Genomic DNA, 20,295 nt, shown 5'->3' with positions numbered 1-20,295 from the left:
ACCAATGTCCTCAGTGCAGCTTGGACTTCTTCCTTCAGCACCATTGGTCCTTGATCATGTGCTTCCTCCTGAAATGTTTGAATGTCAATTTTTGTTGTTGTTGTTGTTACACTGACTCTGTGTATTCCTTCTATCTTCTTTAGATACTTCCTGCGTCATTTAATATTTTCCCCATCGTTGTTGTTGTTAGGTGCTGTCAAGTCAGTTCTGACTCTTGGCTACCCTATGTACAACGGAACAAAACACTGTCCAGTTCTGCACCTTCCTCACAATTGTTGTTATGCTTGAGTGCATTGTTGCAGCCACTGTTTCAAAACCATTTCATTGAGGATCTTGTCTTTTTCACTGACCCTCTACTTTACAAAGCATGATGTCCTTCTCCCGGGACTGATCTGTCCTGATAACATGTCCAAAGTATGTGAAACATAGTCTCCCATCGTTGCTTCTACTTTACCCATAGAATTCTTCACTATTGCAAGTCAAGACTTGGATTTTTTCTTCACTTCTTTCAGCTTGAGAAATGTAGAGTGTATTCTTCCCTTTTGGTTTTCTAGCTCCAGGTCTTTGCATTTTTCCTTATAATGCTTTACTTTGTCTTCTCGAGCCACCCTTTAAAATCTTCTGTTCAGCTCTTTTACTTCATCATTTCTTCCATTCACTTTAGCTGTTCTACACTCGAGAGCAAGTTCAGAGTGTCTTCTGATATCCACTTTGGTCTTTTCTTTCTTTCCTGTCTTTTTAATGACCTCTTGCTTTCTTCATGTATGATGTTCTTGATGTCATTCCACAACTCATTTGGTCTTCAGTCATTAGTGTTCAATGAATTAAATCTATTCTTGAGATGGTGTCTAATTTCAGGTGACATATACTCAAGGTCATAATTTGTCTCTCACTGACCTGTTCTAATTTTCTTCAACTTGAACTTGTATATGAGTAATTAATGATCTATTCCACTCTTAGTCCCCTGACATTGGTCTGACTGATGATATTCAGCTTTTCCATAGAGTCTTTCTATAGACGTAGTCGATTTGATTTCTGTGTATTCCATCAGACGAGGTCCATGTGAATAGTCACCATTTATGTTGTTGAGAAAAGGTATTTGCAATGAAGAAGTTATTGGTCTTGCAAAAATCTATCACACCATCTCTGGCATCATTTCTATCACAAAGATCATATTTTCCAACTATGGATCCCTCTTTTTTGTTTCCAATTTTCACAGTCCATTAACGGTAATTATCAATGCATCTTGATTGCATCTTTGATCAATTTCAGACTGCAGAAATTGGTAAAAATCTTTAATTTCTCCAAGTTTGGCCTTAGAGGTTGATGGGTAAAATTAATAATAGTCATATTCACTGGAATTCCTAGTAAACGTATGGATATTATCCTATCACTACCAGAATTGTACCTCAACATAGATCTTGAAATGTTCTTTTTGATGATGACTGCAATGCCATTCCTCTTCAATTTGTCACTCCTGACATGGTAGACCATATGATTGATTAAAATGGCCAATACCAGTTCATTTCAGCCATCACAGTATGACAAAATTAACAGATGCATTGGGACATTATGCAGGATGATATAAAAAAAATAGTTCCCTCTCTGATGTAAATGAAACTTTTGGTAACTAATGTTTTGCTATTGAATAAAGTTGAGTATTTTTGTACATGTTCCTGGTGCAAATGAGCTAGAGTTTTATACTGGGATGGCCTTGTTGGCTATAATATTAAGCCTATTCTCCGTGTACTTTCAAAGAGTTTTCCTAAGTCAATGAGCTAGTTTAAACCCCCATTAGAAGTCCGTGTTGCTTCATGTCATCACCAACACATTTTCATTTATTATAGGAATTTAGAGGGAATAAATTGTTATTACATAATACTATTTATTATGAGGTTTAGGGCTCCTTCATACACTATATTCCATTTATTTTCCCTTCTTTGGGAAGTATATGTTTATGGTATTTCTAATGAGGTCTTTATTTTTATTGAATATGGACTCATTCTCTGTAATACAACTTATTTATAAATAAAACTGTCCATGAGTTGGGGGCCAAGAAGGTGGAGTAGTCATAACCTCCCGGTGATCCTCTGACAACAAAGACCTGAAGAAACAAGTGAAACAATTATATTTTTGACAAGCTAGGAGCCCTGAACATCAAAGGCAAAGTTAGAAAATGGACTGAGTAGCAGGGGGAGGGAGAGACAGTTTGGAAGCGGAGAGGAGTTGCCAGACTTGAATCACTGGGAACCTGCAGACACCATTCCCAGGAGTGACAGCACCAGGCTGGTGGTAGGGTTCCAGCAGCAGTTTCCTCAGGAAGAAACAGCTAGCCTCACAGCCTACTCACACCTCTGGAACCAGAGAATAATGGTGTTCTCAGCAAAAGCTAAGTACTTACATATATTTTTCCATGCCCCCAGGACCCAAGCCGCCTTCAGTGGCTGTTGATTTCCCTGGGACGAGATAGGCTCTGCTGAGTGACCTGAGCCATTCTCTCAGCCTTGGAAAAGGGATAAATTCCCAACTGGGAAAAAAGATAATCTGCCAGCTCCACTAGCCTGGGGAGCTCAGGACAGAAGCAGCTCCTGTCCAGGCATAAATGATCCGTGGACTTCTAACACATTTTCACCCTGCATGGACTTGTGTGGGGCTATTTCAGGAGAACAGGCCCTTGTTGGCAGATTACAACTGTTTCAGCTGTGTGGTGGAGAGGTGGGCATTTGATGTTTGACACCACTTTGCCTATTAAACAGCATCCTCACCTACCCACATCAGGGCCTTAAGGACTGGTGGCTCTACCCAGGAAATCCAGCCACCCATGACAGAGGTCCAAAGATAATTGGTATCTCCCAGTTCTTACAACCCAAGCTCTGGGTGCCCATGGTCCTTCTGCAGAACCCACCTACATATGTGCTTTAGGGAACAGGGATGCATTTTCCTCACAGACCCTCAGGGGATGGTTGTCAGCCCTAGGCCTTGTTCAGAGTGTGACCCCCTGCTGCAATCAGATACTAGTAAATACACTAACCACCCCTGACCCTTTAAGACTGTAGGACAGAGCCTGTACCACACACTTGATAATCAGCTGCCTGGACACATGAACTGAATGCATACAAGAAGGGTGAATGGACTCCTAGACTGATACACCTGATAAAAGCTCTACCCATCTGGTGACAGGACACTGGAGCTTCAAAGGCAAAAATAATCAAGCTAGCTCACTCAAGCAACTTATTTGGGCACAACAAAACAAAACAATGGGAGAAGCTAGAAGACAGTAAGCAAACATAACAGAAACTAATACAATAAGTTATAGATGGCTCAGAGACAACAGTCAATACCAAATCACATAAAGAGGCAGACTGCAATCGCTACAACAAGCTCTCAAAACAAAAAATCAAGGGATTTTGTCAATGAAGGTGCCTTCCTGGAATTACCGGATGCAGAATACAAAAGATTCATATACAGAACTCTTCAAGATGTCGGGAACGAGATCAGGAAGGAATTCAGGCAATATGCAGAACAAGCCAAGGAACAAAACAGTAAAACACTTGAAAAAATTAAAAAGGTTATTCAAGAAAATAATGAAAAATTTAATAAGCTGCAAGAATCCATAGAGAGACAACAATCAGAAATTCAGAAGGTTAACAATAAAATTACAGAATGAGACAACTCAATAGAAAGACAGAGGAGCAGAACTGAGCAACTGGAAGGCAGAATTGGTGAGATTGAAGATAAAGCACTTGGCACCAATATATTCAGAGGAAAATCAGATAAAGGAATTAAAAAAAAAAAATGAAGAAACCCTAAGAATCATGTGGGACTCTATCAGGAGACATAACCTATGAGTGACTGCAGTACCAGAACAGAAAGTGATAATAGAAAAAACAGAGAGAATTGTTGAAGATTTTTTGGCAGAAAGCTTCCCCGATATCATGAAAGATATCTGTCCAAGATGCTCATTGAACACCACATAAGGCAGATCTCAAAAGAAGGTCACCAAGGCATACTATAACCAATCCTGCCAAAACCAAAGATAAGGAGAGAACTTTAAGAGCAGCTGGAGATAAAACAAACAGTCACCTACAAAGGCGAGTCCGTAAGAATAAAATTGGACTCCTCAGCAGAAACCACGCAGGCAAGAAAGCACTGGGATGACTTACAACTGCCCGCCAAAAATCATATACCCAGCAAAACTGTCTCTCAGATATGAAGGTGAAATTAAGACATTTCCAGATAAACAGAAGTTTAGGGAATTTGTAAAAACCAAACCAAAACTACAAGAAATACTAAAGGGACTTCTTTGGTTGGAAAATAATATCAGATCTCAACCCAAGACTAGGAAACTGGACGGAGCAATCAGATGTCCATCCCGACAGGGAAAGGACAGAAGTAAATCAGGATTAAAGACAATGTTCATAACAAGGCAACAGCGATGTCATTGTGTAAAAGGAGCCAACAATACAACAATAAAGAGGGACTAAGAAATATACTCATAGATCTTCCACATGGAGAGGAAGACAAGGCGATATAAGGAAAGAAAAGGCAGGTTTAAACTTTAAAAAATAGGGGCAAATATTAAGGTAACCACAAAGGTGACTGACTATCATATTCATCAAAATAAATGCAAGAAAAAAATAGAGACTCAACAGAAACAAAATCAACAACGAATAAGAGGAAAAGACAATGTATAAAGATAAACTACTCAGCACCAAAAAATGAGTGGAAAATAGAAACTGTTAACAACACACAAAAAAAGACATCAAAATGACAGCACTAAACTCATACCTATCCATAATTACGCTGAATATAAATGGACTAAATGCGTCAATAAACAGACAGAGAGTGGCACACTGGATTAAAAAAAAAATCTGTCTATATGCTGAGTACAAGAGACACATCTGAGGCTTAGTGGCACAAACTAATGTTCAAAGGATGGAAAAGAATATATCAGTGTATCAAGCAAAGAACAATCAAAAAAGAGCAGGGGTGGCAATATTAATTTCTGACAAAGTAGAATTCAAAGTTAAATCCACAACAAAGGATAAGGAAGGACACTAAATAATGATTAAAGGGACAATATGCCAGGAGGATATAAACATATTAAATATTTATGCATCCAATGACAGGACTGCAAGATACATAAAACAGACTCTAACAGAATTGGAAAGTGAGATAGGCAGCTCCACAATTATAGAAGGAGACTTCAGAACACCACTTTTGGTGAAGAACTGGACATCCAGAAAGAAGCTCAATAGAGACATGGAAGATCTAAATGCCACAACAAAAAACTTGACCTCATAGACATGTACAGAACACTCCACCCAACAGCAGCCAAGTATACTTTCTTTTCTAGTGCTCACAGAACATTCTCTAGAATAGACCGCGTATTAAGTCATAAAGCAAGCCTTAGCAGAATCCAAAACATTGAAATATTACAAAGTATCTTCTCTGACCATAGAGTCATAGAAGTAGAAATCAATAACAGAAAAAGCAGGGAAAAGAAATCAAATACTTGGAACTGAAAAATATCCTGCTCAAAAGTGGCTGGGTCATAGAAGACATGAGGGATGGGATAAAGAAATTCATAGAATCCAATGAGAATGAAAACACTTCCTATGATATCCTTTGGGACACAGTGAAAGCAGTGCCCAGAGGTCACTTTATGTAAATAAATGCACATATACAAAAAGAAGAGAGGACCAAAATCAAAGAATAATCCCTACAACTTGAACAAATAGAAAAAGAACAAAAAAAGAAGCCTTCAGACACTAGAAGAAAGGAAATAATAAAAATTAGAGCAGAATTAAATGAAATAGAAAAACAATCAAAAGAGTTAAGAAGACCAAAAGCTGTTTTTGTGAAAAAGCCAACAAAATTGATAAACCATTGGCCAAACTGACAAAAGAAAAACAGGAGAGGAAGCAAATAACACAAATAAGAAATGAGATGGCGATATTACAACAGATGCAACTGAAAATAAAAGAATCATATCAGATTACTAGAAAAAATCGTACTCTAACAAATTTGAAAACCTAGAAGAAATGAATGAATTTCTAGAAACACACTACCTACCTAAGCTAACACAAACAGAGGTAGAACAACTAAATAAACCCATAAGAAAAGAAGAGATTGAAAAGGTAGTCAAAAAACTCCTAACAACAACAACAAAAAGCCCTAGGCTGGACAGCTTCACTGCAGAGTTCTACCAAACTTTCAGAGAAGAATTAACACCACTTCTGCTAAAGGTATTTCAGAGCATAGAAAAGGATGGAATACTCCCAAACTTATTCTATGCAGTCAGCATATCCCTGATACCAAAACCAGGTGAAGACACCACAAAAAAAGAAAATTACAAAAATATATCCCTCATGAACTTAGATGCAAAAATCCTCAAAAAACTTCTGGTCAATAGAATTCAACACATCAAAAATAATAATAATAACTCACCATGACCAAGTGGGATTCATACCAAGTATGCAGGAATGGTTCAACATTAGAAAAACAATTAATGTAATCCACCATATAAATAAAAAAAGACAAGAACCACATGATCTTATCAACTGATACAGAAAAGGCATTTGACAAAGTTCAACACCCATTCATGATAAGAACTCTCGGCAACATAGGAACAGAAGGAGAATTCCTCAACATAATAGAGGGAATTTATACAAAGCCAACAGGCAACCAACATCATCTTAAATGGAGAGAGTCTGAAAGCATTCCCCTTGAGATCAGTAACCAGACAAGGATGCCCTTTATTACCACTCTATTCAACATCGTGCTGGAGTTCCTAGCCAGAGCAATTAGGCTCGACAAAGAAATAAAGTGCATCCAGATTGGTAAGGAAGAAATAAAAGTACCTCTATTTGCAGATGACATGATCTTATACACAGAAAACCCTAAAGAATCCTCAAGAAAACTACTGAAACTAAATAGAAGAGTTCAGCAGAGGATCAGGATACAAGATAAACAAACAAAAATCAGATGGCTTCCTCTACACCAACAAAAAGAACATTGAAGAGGAAATCACCAAATCAATACGATTTCCAGTAGCCCCCAAGAAGATAAAATACTTAGGAATAAATCCTACCAGAGATGTAAAAGACCTATACATAGAAAACTGCAAGACTACTGCAAGAAACCAAAAGAGAACTATGTAAGTGGAGAAACATAGCTTGCTCATGGATAGGAAGACATAACATTGTAAAAATGTCTATTCTACCAAAACCTTTCTATAGATACAACGCAATTCTGATCCAAATATCAATGACAATTTTTTGTTGAGATGGAGAAACAAATCACCAACTGCATATGGAAGGGAAAGAGGCCCTGGATAAGTAAAGCATTACTGAAAAAGGACAAGGTGGGAGGCCTCACTCTACCTGATTTTAGGACATATTATACCATCACAGTAGTCAAAACAGCCTGGTACTGGTACAACAACAGATACATAAACCAATGGAACAGAATTGAGAATCCAGACATAAATCCAACCACATATGTGCAGCTGATATTTGACAAAGGCCCAAAGTCAGTTAAAAGGGGAAAAGACAGTGTTTTTAACAAATGCTGCTGGCATAACTGGGTATCAATCTGTAAAAAAAAAAAAAAAAAAAAGAAACAAGATCCATGCCTTACACCATTGAAAAAACTAACTCAAAATGGATCAAAGACCTAAATATAAAATCTAAAACAATAGAGATCATGGAAGAAAAAATAGTAACAATGCTAGGAGCCCTAATACATGTCATAAACTGTATACAAAACATAATTAACAATGGAGAAGAAAAACTAGATAACAGGGAGCTCCTAAAAATCAAACATCTATGCTCATTCTTTACCCACCTGAACATAAAGAAAATAAAAAACCTCACAACTGGACCAACGAGCAACATCATGAGAAACAGAGAAAAGATTGAAGTTGTCAAGGATTTCATTTTACTTGGATCCACAATTAACAGCCATTCAAGCAGCAGTCAAGAAATCAAAAGACGCATTGCATTGGGTAAATCTGCTGCAAACGACCTCTTTAAAGTGTTGAAGAGTAAAGATGTCACCTTGAAGACCAAGTACAGCCAGAATGTTCCTTAGAAGCAAGGATGGTGAGACTGCATTCTACATACGTTGGAGGTGGATTGACACAGTGGCTGCAACAATGAGCTTAAGCATAACGAGGATTGTAAGGATGGCTCTGGACTGGGGAGTGTTTCGTTCTGTTTTGCATAGGGCCGCTATGAGTTGGAACCAAATCGACAGTACCTAACAACAACAACATGATCATCCAAAGACTTCACCAAAAGAGTAAAAAGATTATCTACAGACTGGGAAAAAGTTTTTAGCTATAAACATTTCTCATCAGTGTCTTATGCCTAAAATCTATAGGATACTGCAAAAACTCAACTACAAAAAGACAACCCAATTAAAAGATGCACAAAAGATATGAACAGACACTTCACTAAAGAAGACATTCAGGTAGCTAACAGATACATAAAAAATGGTCTTCTTCATTAGCCATTACAGAAATGCCAATCAAAACTACAATGAGATTCCATCTCACTCCAACAAGGCTGGCATTAATCCAAAACACACAAAATAATAAATGTTGGAGAGGTTGTGGAGAGATGGAAACACTTCTACACTGCTGGTGGGAATGTAAAATGGTACAACCACTTTGGAAATTGATTTGGCACTTCCTTTAATAGCTAGAAATAGAACTACCATATGATCCAGCAATCCCACTCCTTGGAATATATCCTAGAAAAAAGAGCCTTTACACGAACAGATATATGCACACCCATGTTCATTGCAGTACTGTTTACGATAGAAAAAAGATGGGAAGCAATCAAGGTGCCCATCAGCAGATGCATGGATAAATAAATTATGGTATATTTGCACAATGGAAGACTATGCATCAATAAAGAAAAATGAGGAATCTGTGAAACCTTTCATAACATGGAGGAATCTGGATGGCATTATGCTGAGTGAAATTAGCCAGTTGCAAAAGGACAAATATTGTAAGAGACCACTATTATAAGAACTGAAAAAACAGTTTAAATAGAGAAGAATATATTCTTTGATGGTTATGAGAAAGGGGAAGGAGGAAGGGAGAGGAGTTTTCACTAATTATATAGTAAAAAAAAAATTATATAGTAGATAAGAACTATTTTACTATTTTAGGTGAAGGGAACAGTAACACATAATGCAGGCGAGGTCAGCACAACTGGACTAAACCAAAAGAAAAGAACTTTCCTCAATAAACTGAACTCTTCAAATTCCAGTGTATCAGGGGCGGGGGTTTTGGGACCATGGTTTCAGGGGACATCTAAGTCAATTGCCATAATAAAATCTATTAAGAAAACATTCTGCATCCCACTTTGGAGAGTGGCATCTGGGGTCTTAAATGCTAGCAAGCAGCCATCCAAGATGCATCAATTGATCATAACCCACCTGGACCAAAGGAGAATGAAGAACACCAAAGACACAAGGTGATTACTAGCCCAAAAGACAGAAAGGGCCACATAAGCCAGAGGCTGCATCAGCCTGAGACGAGAAGAACTAGATCTTGCCCGGCTGCTACTGATGACTGCCCTTACAGGGAACACAACAAAAAAAACCCTGAGGTAGCAGGAAAGCAGTGGGATGTGACCTCAAATTCTCATAAAAAGACCAGACTTAATGATATGACTGAACCTAGAAGGACCCTTGAGGTCATGGTCCCCAGACCTTCTCTTGGCCCAAGATAGGAACCATTCCCAAAGCCAACTCTTCAGGCAGGGATTGTACTGGACTATGGGATAGGAAATGATAGTGGTGAGGAGTGAGCTTCTTGGGTCAAGTAGACACATGAGACTATGTGGGCAGCTCTTGTCCGGAGGGGAGAAGAGAGAGCAGAGGGGTCAGAAGGTAGCCAAGTGGACACGAAAATAGAGAGTGGAGGGGAGTAGTATGCTGTTTCACTAGGGGGAGAGCAACTAGCAGTATATAGCAAGGTGTATATAAATTTTTGTATGACAGACTGACTTGATTTGTAAGCTTTCACTTAAAGCACAATAAAAATTAAAAAGAAAATACATTGTCCATTCATGCTGATATTTTTGAGGAGCTCTCTTTTCAGATCAAATGGTCTGTTGTATCTATTCCCGCATCAGGATCACAGGTCTTTATTATTATAGCATATCTCTCACCTAAAAATAAGTTTGCTGTCTTAAGGAACATACCCCAAGCAACAGTCGGTTATAACCACCAAGGTACATTACATGAGAGGTAGACTGATTATTTGATTCTTTGTAATCTACTTCAACAATATTGGTAACAAAGAGCCATGATCTCAAACTATAGTGGGAAACAAATGTATATTGAACCTACTAATTCGAAATTGAGAAAATTTGGTAGAAAAATTTTAAAAAGCGTGTAAAATGTCTGTTACATGTTCAGTCCATATTGATTACAGAGAATGTATTAGAAAGGGCTAAATATAATATGTACAAACCTGATAAGCCTCTAAGGAGCAATGTATAGAAATAGTCGTTAGTGTGCATTTTTCAGGATACATTCACCATATTATCACTTGTATTCGTATTGGGAATTCATACACCCATATAAACGCACTGTACTTTTGAGCCTGCATGTGGTAGCATTCTTCCTGATGTTGTTAGGACAGCAGTTCTTTTCAACGTACCTAATGAAAGAAGACTAGAGTCAATTACAGAAGGTAGGTGTGTCCATGTGTGTAAGGTACTTGAAATGGATGTGAGCAGAAGGAGATAGAGAAAAGAGGAAGTAATGGGTATCAATGCATATTACTGACCTCTCAGAATGAGGGAGTCAGCCAAAGTGAAGCTCTTCCTTCTCTGAGACTTACTCCATAAGGATTTGCAAAAGAATTTGACTAATGAGGAGCTTTGGATATTGAACGCTCTAAGGTTGCAGAGACTATAAATAGTCTGCCTGTGGCCACCCACTCAACAATCCGGACCAGGTCAGTAGGTAGCACATCTGAGCCTTGTCCCAGGGACCATCACTTTCCACAGGAGGCTTCCTGGTCCATTCCCTCTCTTCTGTGCTCCATCAATACAGAGCTTCCATTTTTATCCTTCAACTTCCTGGAAGAACTGAATGTCATTCCTTAGTGCTGGCACCAAGGTAATTTGACACTTGTTTATCCTTTGGAAATAAGGAGGTCTTTGTCTATCAGCCTATTTGGGGCAGCAGTGAGTTGTGTACTGGTAGAAAAGGAGCAGAGTGGAATCATCTGTGAGATCCCTGCCTATTGTTCATCACCTTATTGACATACTTCCTTGTACATTTGCAGCAATACTTGAGCAGGTTTCATTCTGCTAATCACCTACTCTGACCCTCAAGCTCCATGAATTTTTTTCCAACCTCAAAAGAAACCTGTCCTTACTCAATTTTTATGATTGTTTTAGAATTCTTTAAAATTTTCTTTTATTTCTTTGACAAGAGGCTGGGGTGTGTGGTCAGCTTCTTCTTATCTTTCAGTACTTGGGTCTTAACACCCTTTTGTAGGGGGAGATCTTTGGCCTTGGCCCCAGTACTGGGCTCTGAGGACTCAGAGTGGAGTTGGAGAACCAGGTTGATTCCACAAGCTACATCCCAAGTGTACCAGTGTTCTATTAAATATTTTAAAGAAAATACAGCACAGAGTAATAGGATAAACACCTATGTACCAATGCTTCCAGAATTAATGAATGTTGACATTTTGCCATTTTTTTTTTGTTGTTGTTAAAGTAACAAAATGGTACACATAAGAAGTGTGTAGTCCCCTCCATTTCTTTGCTTTGCTTCCTACAGTCTCGAATTTGGTTGGTCTCCAGCGCAGTTTAAATTGTGTGTGTGTGTATACCCCAGTAAAAATGCTCATCAGCTGGAGAAAGCATAAATTGTGATGTAATCAATGAGTGGAATATCTTAAGGTAGCTAGAGTTAATGAATCAAAACAAAGAATACCAAGACTGATAAATTATTAAATGTATTATTTTTAAGGAGTAATTACAGTATATTAAAGCAAAACAAAATCATTGCTTATGGATAGCATCATAATAAATGTATTGAAAACACAGGGGACTAATGCATACAAGTTCTGTGTTGTTCCCCTGCAGGAGGGAAAAATATTGAGAATGAAAAATAAAGGAGGATTTCAAATAAGGATGCATTATTTTATTTTAAAAAACACTCAGTAGAAACATGGCAACATATTTTTTAGCTAATATTGTGTTTTTGATGAATATTTACATAACAGGTTAGGTTTCCATTCAATAGTTTCTATACAAATTTTTCAGTGACATTGATTTTAATTTGATGGTGCGGAGTGGTGAAAAACCAGGATTTTATTATTTTTCTCTGTACTTCTCAGCATGCTTGAAATGTTTTGCGATAAAAAATGTAAATTTGTATCTATGTTATTTTAAAACTTAAATTTTCCCTTACTATAGATGTCATTTTAGACAAGGTACTTTTTTCTTTTGAGTTTTCATTATTTGTGTTGATACATCTAGATCTAATTCATTCAATTTAATTGCTATATATTTTATAATATGTCATTGGAGGTGAACATTGATATCATTCGTATTCATTGGGGTTCTTTCTTCCCTTTGCTTTTTCACATGAGGAAGAGTCCCAGTGGACTTTTAGCATGTCTATTCCTCCGTAAAGTTTGTAATTATCTTGCTAGGTATGTCCTTTCTCTCTCTTCTCTTCCCTGATTTTTGTGCAACAATTACTCAGTTCTATAATAAGCCATCAGGTTATGCCCATGCAGAACAAATCAGAACAGGAAATATTGAGACGATGTCATTTGTTGAACGCCATACTTGATGGTTTTGTCTATTCATTTTTCATCTTTGCAAAATTGTGTTAAGTTTTTATGATGGTTCCTATCATACAATGAGGTGATGGAAGATTCTCAAGGAGTTCTAAAAATATCTTTGTTGATAAAGCAAGTGCTACAGACTGGATTAAAGTCAGGTGTGTCTGTGACCAAATGTTAAACCAATTGATTGATGCTATTAAGGTTTCTGGAAACCCCGGTGGAGTAGTGGTTAAGTGCTACGGCTGCTAATCAAAGGGTCAACAGTTCAAATCCCCCAGGCGCTCCTTGGAAACTCTATGGGGCAGTTCTACTCTGTTCCATAGGGTCGCTATAAGTCAGAATTGACTTGACAGCACTGGTTTGGTGGTTTCTGGTTATTAAGGTTGCCTGTTATCAGAACTTCATGCTTATGGCCAGACCCTCTTTTCAAGCAGCCTGGATGTTTGTGTTGGGAGAGCAGAGTTTGTTTGCCTTGTGCCATTAAGCTAAAAAAATAAGGATCCTAATGAGTTGTTCATCTTTGAAATAGACACTTTCACAGACTTTTTCTACAGCATTGGTTTATAAGAATAAAGGGGAAATGTATCAAAGATGTAGTCAATCAACTGTTACCTGTTTTAGAGATTGAGATATTTTCAGGGGTCTCATCTTAATATTGGAAAAATGGAAATGTCCTGGAGTTGATCTTGGTACACAACCTCAGGATTCCCAGAAGAGCCAGTGCCCATGCTTCCTGACCCAGGTTTGATGGGGCCTAGCCAGGAACAGAAGGAAAGAAGATCCAAAGTATCACAATTGATTTTCATATTACTTTTCTAACATATGCTAATTATACAGTGTAGACTATGAGTCAAAACATAAAAAGAAGAGGGAATGGATGAAGCTACTGAGCAGGGAGGGGTTATTTGAATACTCTGTCATAAAAAGGGAAAGAGGAAGGGAGAAACAGATCCAACGTGCTATCTGGAAAGAGAGGAAAGGAATGAAAAAATAAATCTGAAAGTAATAATCTATTAATAGAGATTAATTATGAGCTCTATTCCATTTGAAATTTGAAATTCTATGGTTTCTTTTTCCATTGATTTACATGTGAAAATGTGAGTGGCAGTCAAACAGAAAAGAGTGCATATGTGTTTATTTCATACATTGTTGCATTCGGGAAGGTAAGGAATTTCTAAAAATAAGCTCCATTATCTTATTCAGTTATCACTATAATCACTATAGCCTTAAATAATACTTCACACTGACCAGATGTCAGGCTCCCTGCTGAGCAACTTGTACTGATAGAATTTTTTAAGTCCCACAACTACAAAAATATTTGATGTGTCCAGGTATACTTTGCTCAGTGTCTTTTTTCTCCTTTAAGGACACCTTGACAATCTTTCTTCTTTGACTACTACCATTGAGATCCTCCAGTAAGCAGCCTAGATGTTTGTGTTGGTACAGTGTGTCTTTCTTATTCTTGACTCTGCTCGTTGTTGTTGTTCGGTGCTAACGAGTCAGTTCTGACTCCTAGTGACCCTACGTACAACAGAACAAGTCACTACACCATCCTCATGATCCTTGTTATGCTTGAGCCCATTGTTTCAGCTGCTGTGTCAATCCTTCTTGTTGAGGTTCTTCCTTGTTTTTACTGATCCTCTACATTACCAAGCATCATGTTCTTCTCCAGGGATTGGAGATAACATGTTCAATGTAAGTGAGACAAATTTTCACCTACCTCACTTCTAAGGAAAATTCTGGCTGTATTCCCTCCAAGATATATTTGTTCATTCTTCTGGAAGTCCATGGTATTGTAAATATTCTTTGCCAACACTATAATTCAAATGCATCGATTCTTCTTCAATCTTCCTTATTCATTGTCCATCTTTCCCAAGCATATAAGATGATAGAAAATACCATGGATTGAGCCAGGTGCATCTTTGTCCTCAAAGTGACACCTTTCATTTTTAAGACTTTAAACACCAGTGACTGAAGGCCAGATGAGTTGCGAATGACATCAAGGGCATCATACATTAAGAAAGAAAAAGGTCATTAAAAAGACATGAAATAAAGAAAAGACAAAAATGGATGAAGGAAAGACTCTGAATCTTGCTCTTGAACTTCAGTAGCTAAAGCAAATGGAAGAAATGTTGAAGTAAAAGAGCTGAATGGAAGATTTCAAAGGTCAGCTAAAGAAGAAAAATTAAAGTATTATAATGAAATGTGCAAAGACCTGGAAATATAAAACTAAAATGGAAAAACATGTTTGGCATCTTTCCGGCTGAAAGAACTGAGGAAAGAATTCAGACATAAAGTTGCAATTCTGAAGAATTCTATGGGCAAAATATTGAACAACACAGGAAGTATCAAAAGAAGATGGAAGGAGTACAGTCACAACACCAAAAAAACATTGATCAATGTTCAACCATTTCAGGAAGTAGAAGATGATGAAGAACCAGTTGTATTGAAGGAAGAAGTCCAGGCTGCACTGAAGTCATAGGTTAAAAACAAGTCTCCGGAAGTTGATAGAATACCAATTGAGATGTTTCAAATAACAGATTTAATGCTGAAAGCGGTTGCTTGTCTATGCCAAGAAATTTGGAAGACAAATTTCTGGACAACTGACTGGAAGAGATCCATATTCGTGCCCTACAGCCTTCAGTATGCATTAGACCTCAATAAAGAGAAGACAAAAATCCTCACCACTGGACCAATAAGCATCATGATGAATGGAGAAACTGTTGAAGTTATCAGGGATTTCATTTTACTTGTATCCACAATCAGTACCCATGGAAGCAGCAGTCAGGAAATCGGATGACATTGCTTTGGGCAAATCTGCTGCCAAAAACCTCTTTAAAGTGTTAAAAAGCAAAGATGTCAGGATTTTGCTTAGGACACACTAACAAATTGTTGCTTTTTTTTTATTTTCCAGTTTTTGAAGACTCATGCATTTCCTCTTTCCTCCCATTCTTCTGTTTTGGGAAAAAAGGATGTGCTACATATCACCTTGTTGCCCTGGTGGTGCAGTGATTAAGAGCTCTGTTGCTAACTGAAAGGTTCACTGACCAACCCACCAGCTTCTCCATGGGGGAATGATGGGGCAGTCTATTTTCCCAAAGATTTCAGCCTTGGAAACTGTATAGCAGTGTCACTCTGTTCTATAGGGATGCTGTAAGTTGGAATCAACTCTGTAGCAATGGTTATATACCATTTATGAGAATAATGTTTCCATCTTCAAATAAATGGAAGAAAAGAGTCTCATTGACATAATAGGATAACAGCTTGAGATTTCAGATAGCACATTCTGTCTTGACTTCAGTTCCTGAGTGTGGGTCCTGTTTTGATGCTGTCACTACCTATGTGGTCAGAGTTTAGATAACCCTGAATACCAGGGAAAGCACTTGGGTTTTAATTCAGTTGGAACTTTTCAAGAGGCAAGTGATGGAATCTGTTGACCCTTCAGGATTCCTGGTCATCCCCTACACAGAGGTTGTATCATGTGGTGGTATGATGTATGCTCCAAGGTCTCACAGCCTGAGTTCAAATCCTGTTAGTGCTGTTTTCCAGAGTGCCATGTACTTTGTATCTGTAAATTCACCACACTTCTCCTTTACCTTCACTTGAGGTCATGGATATAATGTAGGAAAATAGAAGCTCCTAATTCACATCTCTGTTGTGAGGATAAATACAGCAAATCCTGAAAACTTCCTGAAATAGTCAGGACTAAGTAAGTGTTAGTAGTAGTAATGGCAGCAGTTCTTGACAATTATGATATTTATTATTATACATTCTAATAATACCGCTATTAATTAGAACAATAATAACAAGGAATAAGAACTTAAATGATGGGACTTTAAATGGAAATAAAAAATTGAAAGGTATAATTTTGAGGAACACCTGAAAATGATTGAGTCAAGGGCTTGAACTCCTCCCCAAGTCCCTCTGCAGAGCCTGGTGAGCCAGGTCCCCATCTCCTCATGAAGTGCACCACATCTGTTCCTCCCTGCAGATGAGCTGATTGTACATGGGCCATAATGGTCAATGTTCTAGAAGAGTGGACCTCAAAGGGTGGTCCCAGGCCATCAGCAATAGCATTTGAGAATTTGTTAGAAAGAACAAATTTAGAGGCTTAGACTCCAAATTCTGAAGCCTATACTCTGTGGAGGCTCAAAAAGCCCTTCAGCTAATTCTGATGAAAAGCAGTTTGAGAAACATTGCTCTAAAACATGGATGTAGAATTTGTTTTTCTGCTAGCTTGAAGGCTTTGGAAAATTCCAAAGGTAAAAACCATGTATTTTTTTCTATTTCATTCTTATTACTGGGCACAATGTTGGTTAACAGTATTCAATAAACACATAGATACTACCTATGTGGTCAGAGACTTGAAGACTTTTAAAGCAAAGAGCCCTGGTAGCATAATGTTTAAGAGTTTGGCTGCTAACTAAAAGGTCAGCAGTTGAAATCTTCTAGCTCCTTCTTGAAAAACCCTAGGGGCCAGTTCTACTCTGTCCTATAGGGCTGTTATTAGTCTGATATCACTCAAGGCACACAACAAGAACAAAATCAAGGAGACCACTTGGGTCTTTATTCAGATGGAAATGTTTTTGGTGATATGATAACAGATGTGATAGAAAACAGAATGGGGGAGGAAGGTAGAGCGGATGGGACAGAGACAGATGAAGGGAAGAGTGGGAGAGGGAAGGAGACAGAAAGAAAAAATATTTGTAGTATTCACTTCATTTCACAATACAAATGTCAGAATTTCTCTAAAATAAGCAATCTTTGTAGATCTCTCTCCTATCACTTCCATCATCAGACTCATCAACAACATGACATCAGAAAACCAAACTGGTGTAGCAGCATTCTTCCTCCTGGGGCTCTCAGGGGATTCAGAACTGCAGCCCTTCCTCTTCGGACTGTTCCTGACCATGTACCTCGTCACTGTGTTGGGGAACCTACTCATTATCCTGGCCATCAGCTCAGGCTCCCACCTCCACACCCCCATGTACTTTTTCCTCTCCAACTTGTCCTTCACTGACATCTGTTTCAGCACCACCACGGTCCCCAAGATGCTGATGAACATCCAGACACAGAGCAAATCCATCAGTTACACAGGCTGCCTCACCCAGGTTTGCTTCCTCATGATATTTGCAGGCGTGGAAAATTTTCTCCTTGCAGCAATGGCCTATGACCGCTATGTGGCCATCTGCCAACCACTGAGGTACATAGTCATCATGAACTCTCACCTCTGTGGCCTGCTGATTCTCCTCTCCTTGTTCATTAGTTTGGTGGATGCCCTGCTCCACAGTCTGATGATACTAAGTCTGTCCTTCTGCACAGACAGGGAAATCCCTCACTTCTTCTGTGATCTTGCTCAGGTCATCAAACTTGCCTGCTCTAATACTCTTGTCAATAACATCCTGGTATATTTACTAACTAGTATACTGGGTGGTGCTCCTCTCCTTGGGATTATTTGCTCTTACATTAAAATTACTTCTTTCATTCTGAGAATACCATCAGCTGGTGGAATGTATAAAGCTTTCTCCACCTGTGGGTCTCACCTCTCAGTGGTTTCCTTATTCTATGGGACTGCTTTTGGTGTGTACATTAGTTCTGCAGTTACTCATTCTTCCAAGAAGATTGCAGTAGCCTCAGTGATGTACACTGTTGTCCCTCCAGTGATGAACCCATTTATCTGCAGCCTGAGGAACAGGGACATGAAGGGAGCCTTGAAGAAACTCCTATGGAAAACATTTTCTTTTTCATGATTGTGTTATCTGCTTTAGGCTTGAGCTTCTAGAATGAGTCATAGTGAAAGAATACTGGGCGAATCAGAATGTTAGACCCTTCTAGTAACAAGTTTTTTTTTTTTTTTTTTTTACATTTTGATAATAAAATTCATTTTATCTTTATATTAATTCATATGTATTTTTACCTATGTGTATATTTATTTACACACGCTTCTGTCTTGTGACAATTTTTACCTTGTTAGCAAGACATGTTAAAGCATTTATTTTTTTATGTTTAATTTGGTCAATATGTATGTAACAAAACTTTTGTCATGTCTACATTTTTTACATTGTACTATTCAGTGCATTAATTACGTTCTTCATGTTGTTCAACTGCCGTTACTACCCATTTTCAAATTTTTGCATCACTCTTGGCTTAGTATCCCCCACACAGTGAGTCTTCCTTTCTTTTTTCCTCCTCACTACCCCTGATAACCACTAATAGAGTTTGGTCTCTATACACTTGCCTATTCTAGGTATTTCATATAATTGGGATCATAAAATATTTATTCTTTTCTGACATTTCACTTGGCATAAGGTTTTCAAGGTTCATCTATGCTGTAGCATGTGTCAGGGCTTTATTTATCTTTATGTCCAGCAGTATTCCATTGTATGGATGATATTTTGTTTATCCATTCATCTGTTGGTGGGCATTTAGCCTGCTTCCACTTTATGGTTATTGTGAATAAAGCTGCAAGGAACATTGGTGTACAAGTATCTGTGTTCCTGCTTCCAATTCTTTTGCTACAATTATTGTATACCATAATGACTAACAGCAGTGCAAAATAGGTATGGAAATTGATTTTGCTCTTCTCTAGTTTTGTGATGTTTGATTGATTGCATACTAGGACAGGTTTTTCTGAAGGTCTCCAGTTGGCTGTATCACTTGCATGCATTATATCCCAGAAAGCTGACTATGACTTCTTCTTTTTTTTTTTTTAAATAATGAGGTGACTTTTCCAGTGAGTAACTCAGAAGACATCCTTTCACAACTTATAAGCCTGAACTGGGACATACAGACCTCTTCTTTATTCTCTGTTGAGGGGAATGGAATTATTATGAGTCGATTTTACATATCGTCTAAAACAGTTGTTCTCCACCCTTAACGTGTATGAGAACTGGAGAACTTGTTAATACACAGATTCTTGTGTCCTTCCTCAGCGATTTCGGCACCCTGGTGCCATAGTGGATAAGCATTTGACAAATCCGGCAGCTGCTCCTTGTAAACCCTATGGGGGCAGTTCTAGTCTGTCCTATAGGGTCGCTATGAGTAGGAATTGCATCAACAACGATGGGTTTGGTTTGGGTTTTGGTTAGTGTGAGGTGGGCCCATGAATGTGCACTTCTAACAAGCTCATATGTGATGCCTATGTTCATAGTCCAAGTATTTACACTTTGTGTGACACCGATCTAAAATGTAATTACTGTTGGAAACTCAATAGGCACAATACCTGGCACACAGTAAGTACTCATTGAAATTTAGCTAGTATCATTGTATTCCATATCTAGTCCCCTATCCTTGGTCCTTTCAATTCTTTTGCTTTCACACATTTTTTAACATTTGCTTTAGCACTTAGCTTTGCTTACCTTAATTTAAATATATATCAGCATTTCAGGTGAACCTAGTAATATAAAAAAAATTTTTTTTTTTATATAATCAAAGACATAATTATTGGGTTTGCAGGCTAAGGT

At 38.0% G+C, this 20,295-nt stretch overlaps 1 protein-coding gene across 1 annotated transcript; it reads left to right on the top strand.

Annotated features, from left to right (window-relative positions):
• Positions 1 to 17,461: 17,461 nt before the first annotated feature.
• Positions 17,462 to 18,618, top strand: LOC135230881 (olfactory receptor 7G2-like). The gene has a single exon (XM_064283120.1). The coding sequence runs from the start codon at positions 17,644 to 17,646 to the stop codon at positions 18,580 to 18,582; it is 939 nt and encodes a 312-aa protein (XP_064139190.1). The 5' UTR covers positions 17,462 to 17,643; the 3' UTR covers positions 18,583 to 18,618.
• Positions 18,619 to 20,295: the final 1,677 nt, after the last annotated feature.

Source organism: Loxodonta africana, chromosome 3, assembly GCF_030014295.1.
Source record: "Loxodonta africana isolate mLoxAfr1 chromosome 3, mLoxAfr1.hap2, whole genome shotgun sequence".
Taxonomy (NCBI): Eukaryota; Metazoa; Chordata; class Mammalia; order Proboscidea; family Elephantidae; genus Loxodonta; species Loxodonta africana.
The sequence above is the reverse complement of the archived record's forward strand: the minus strand, read 5'-3'. Positions and strand labels throughout refer to the sequence as shown.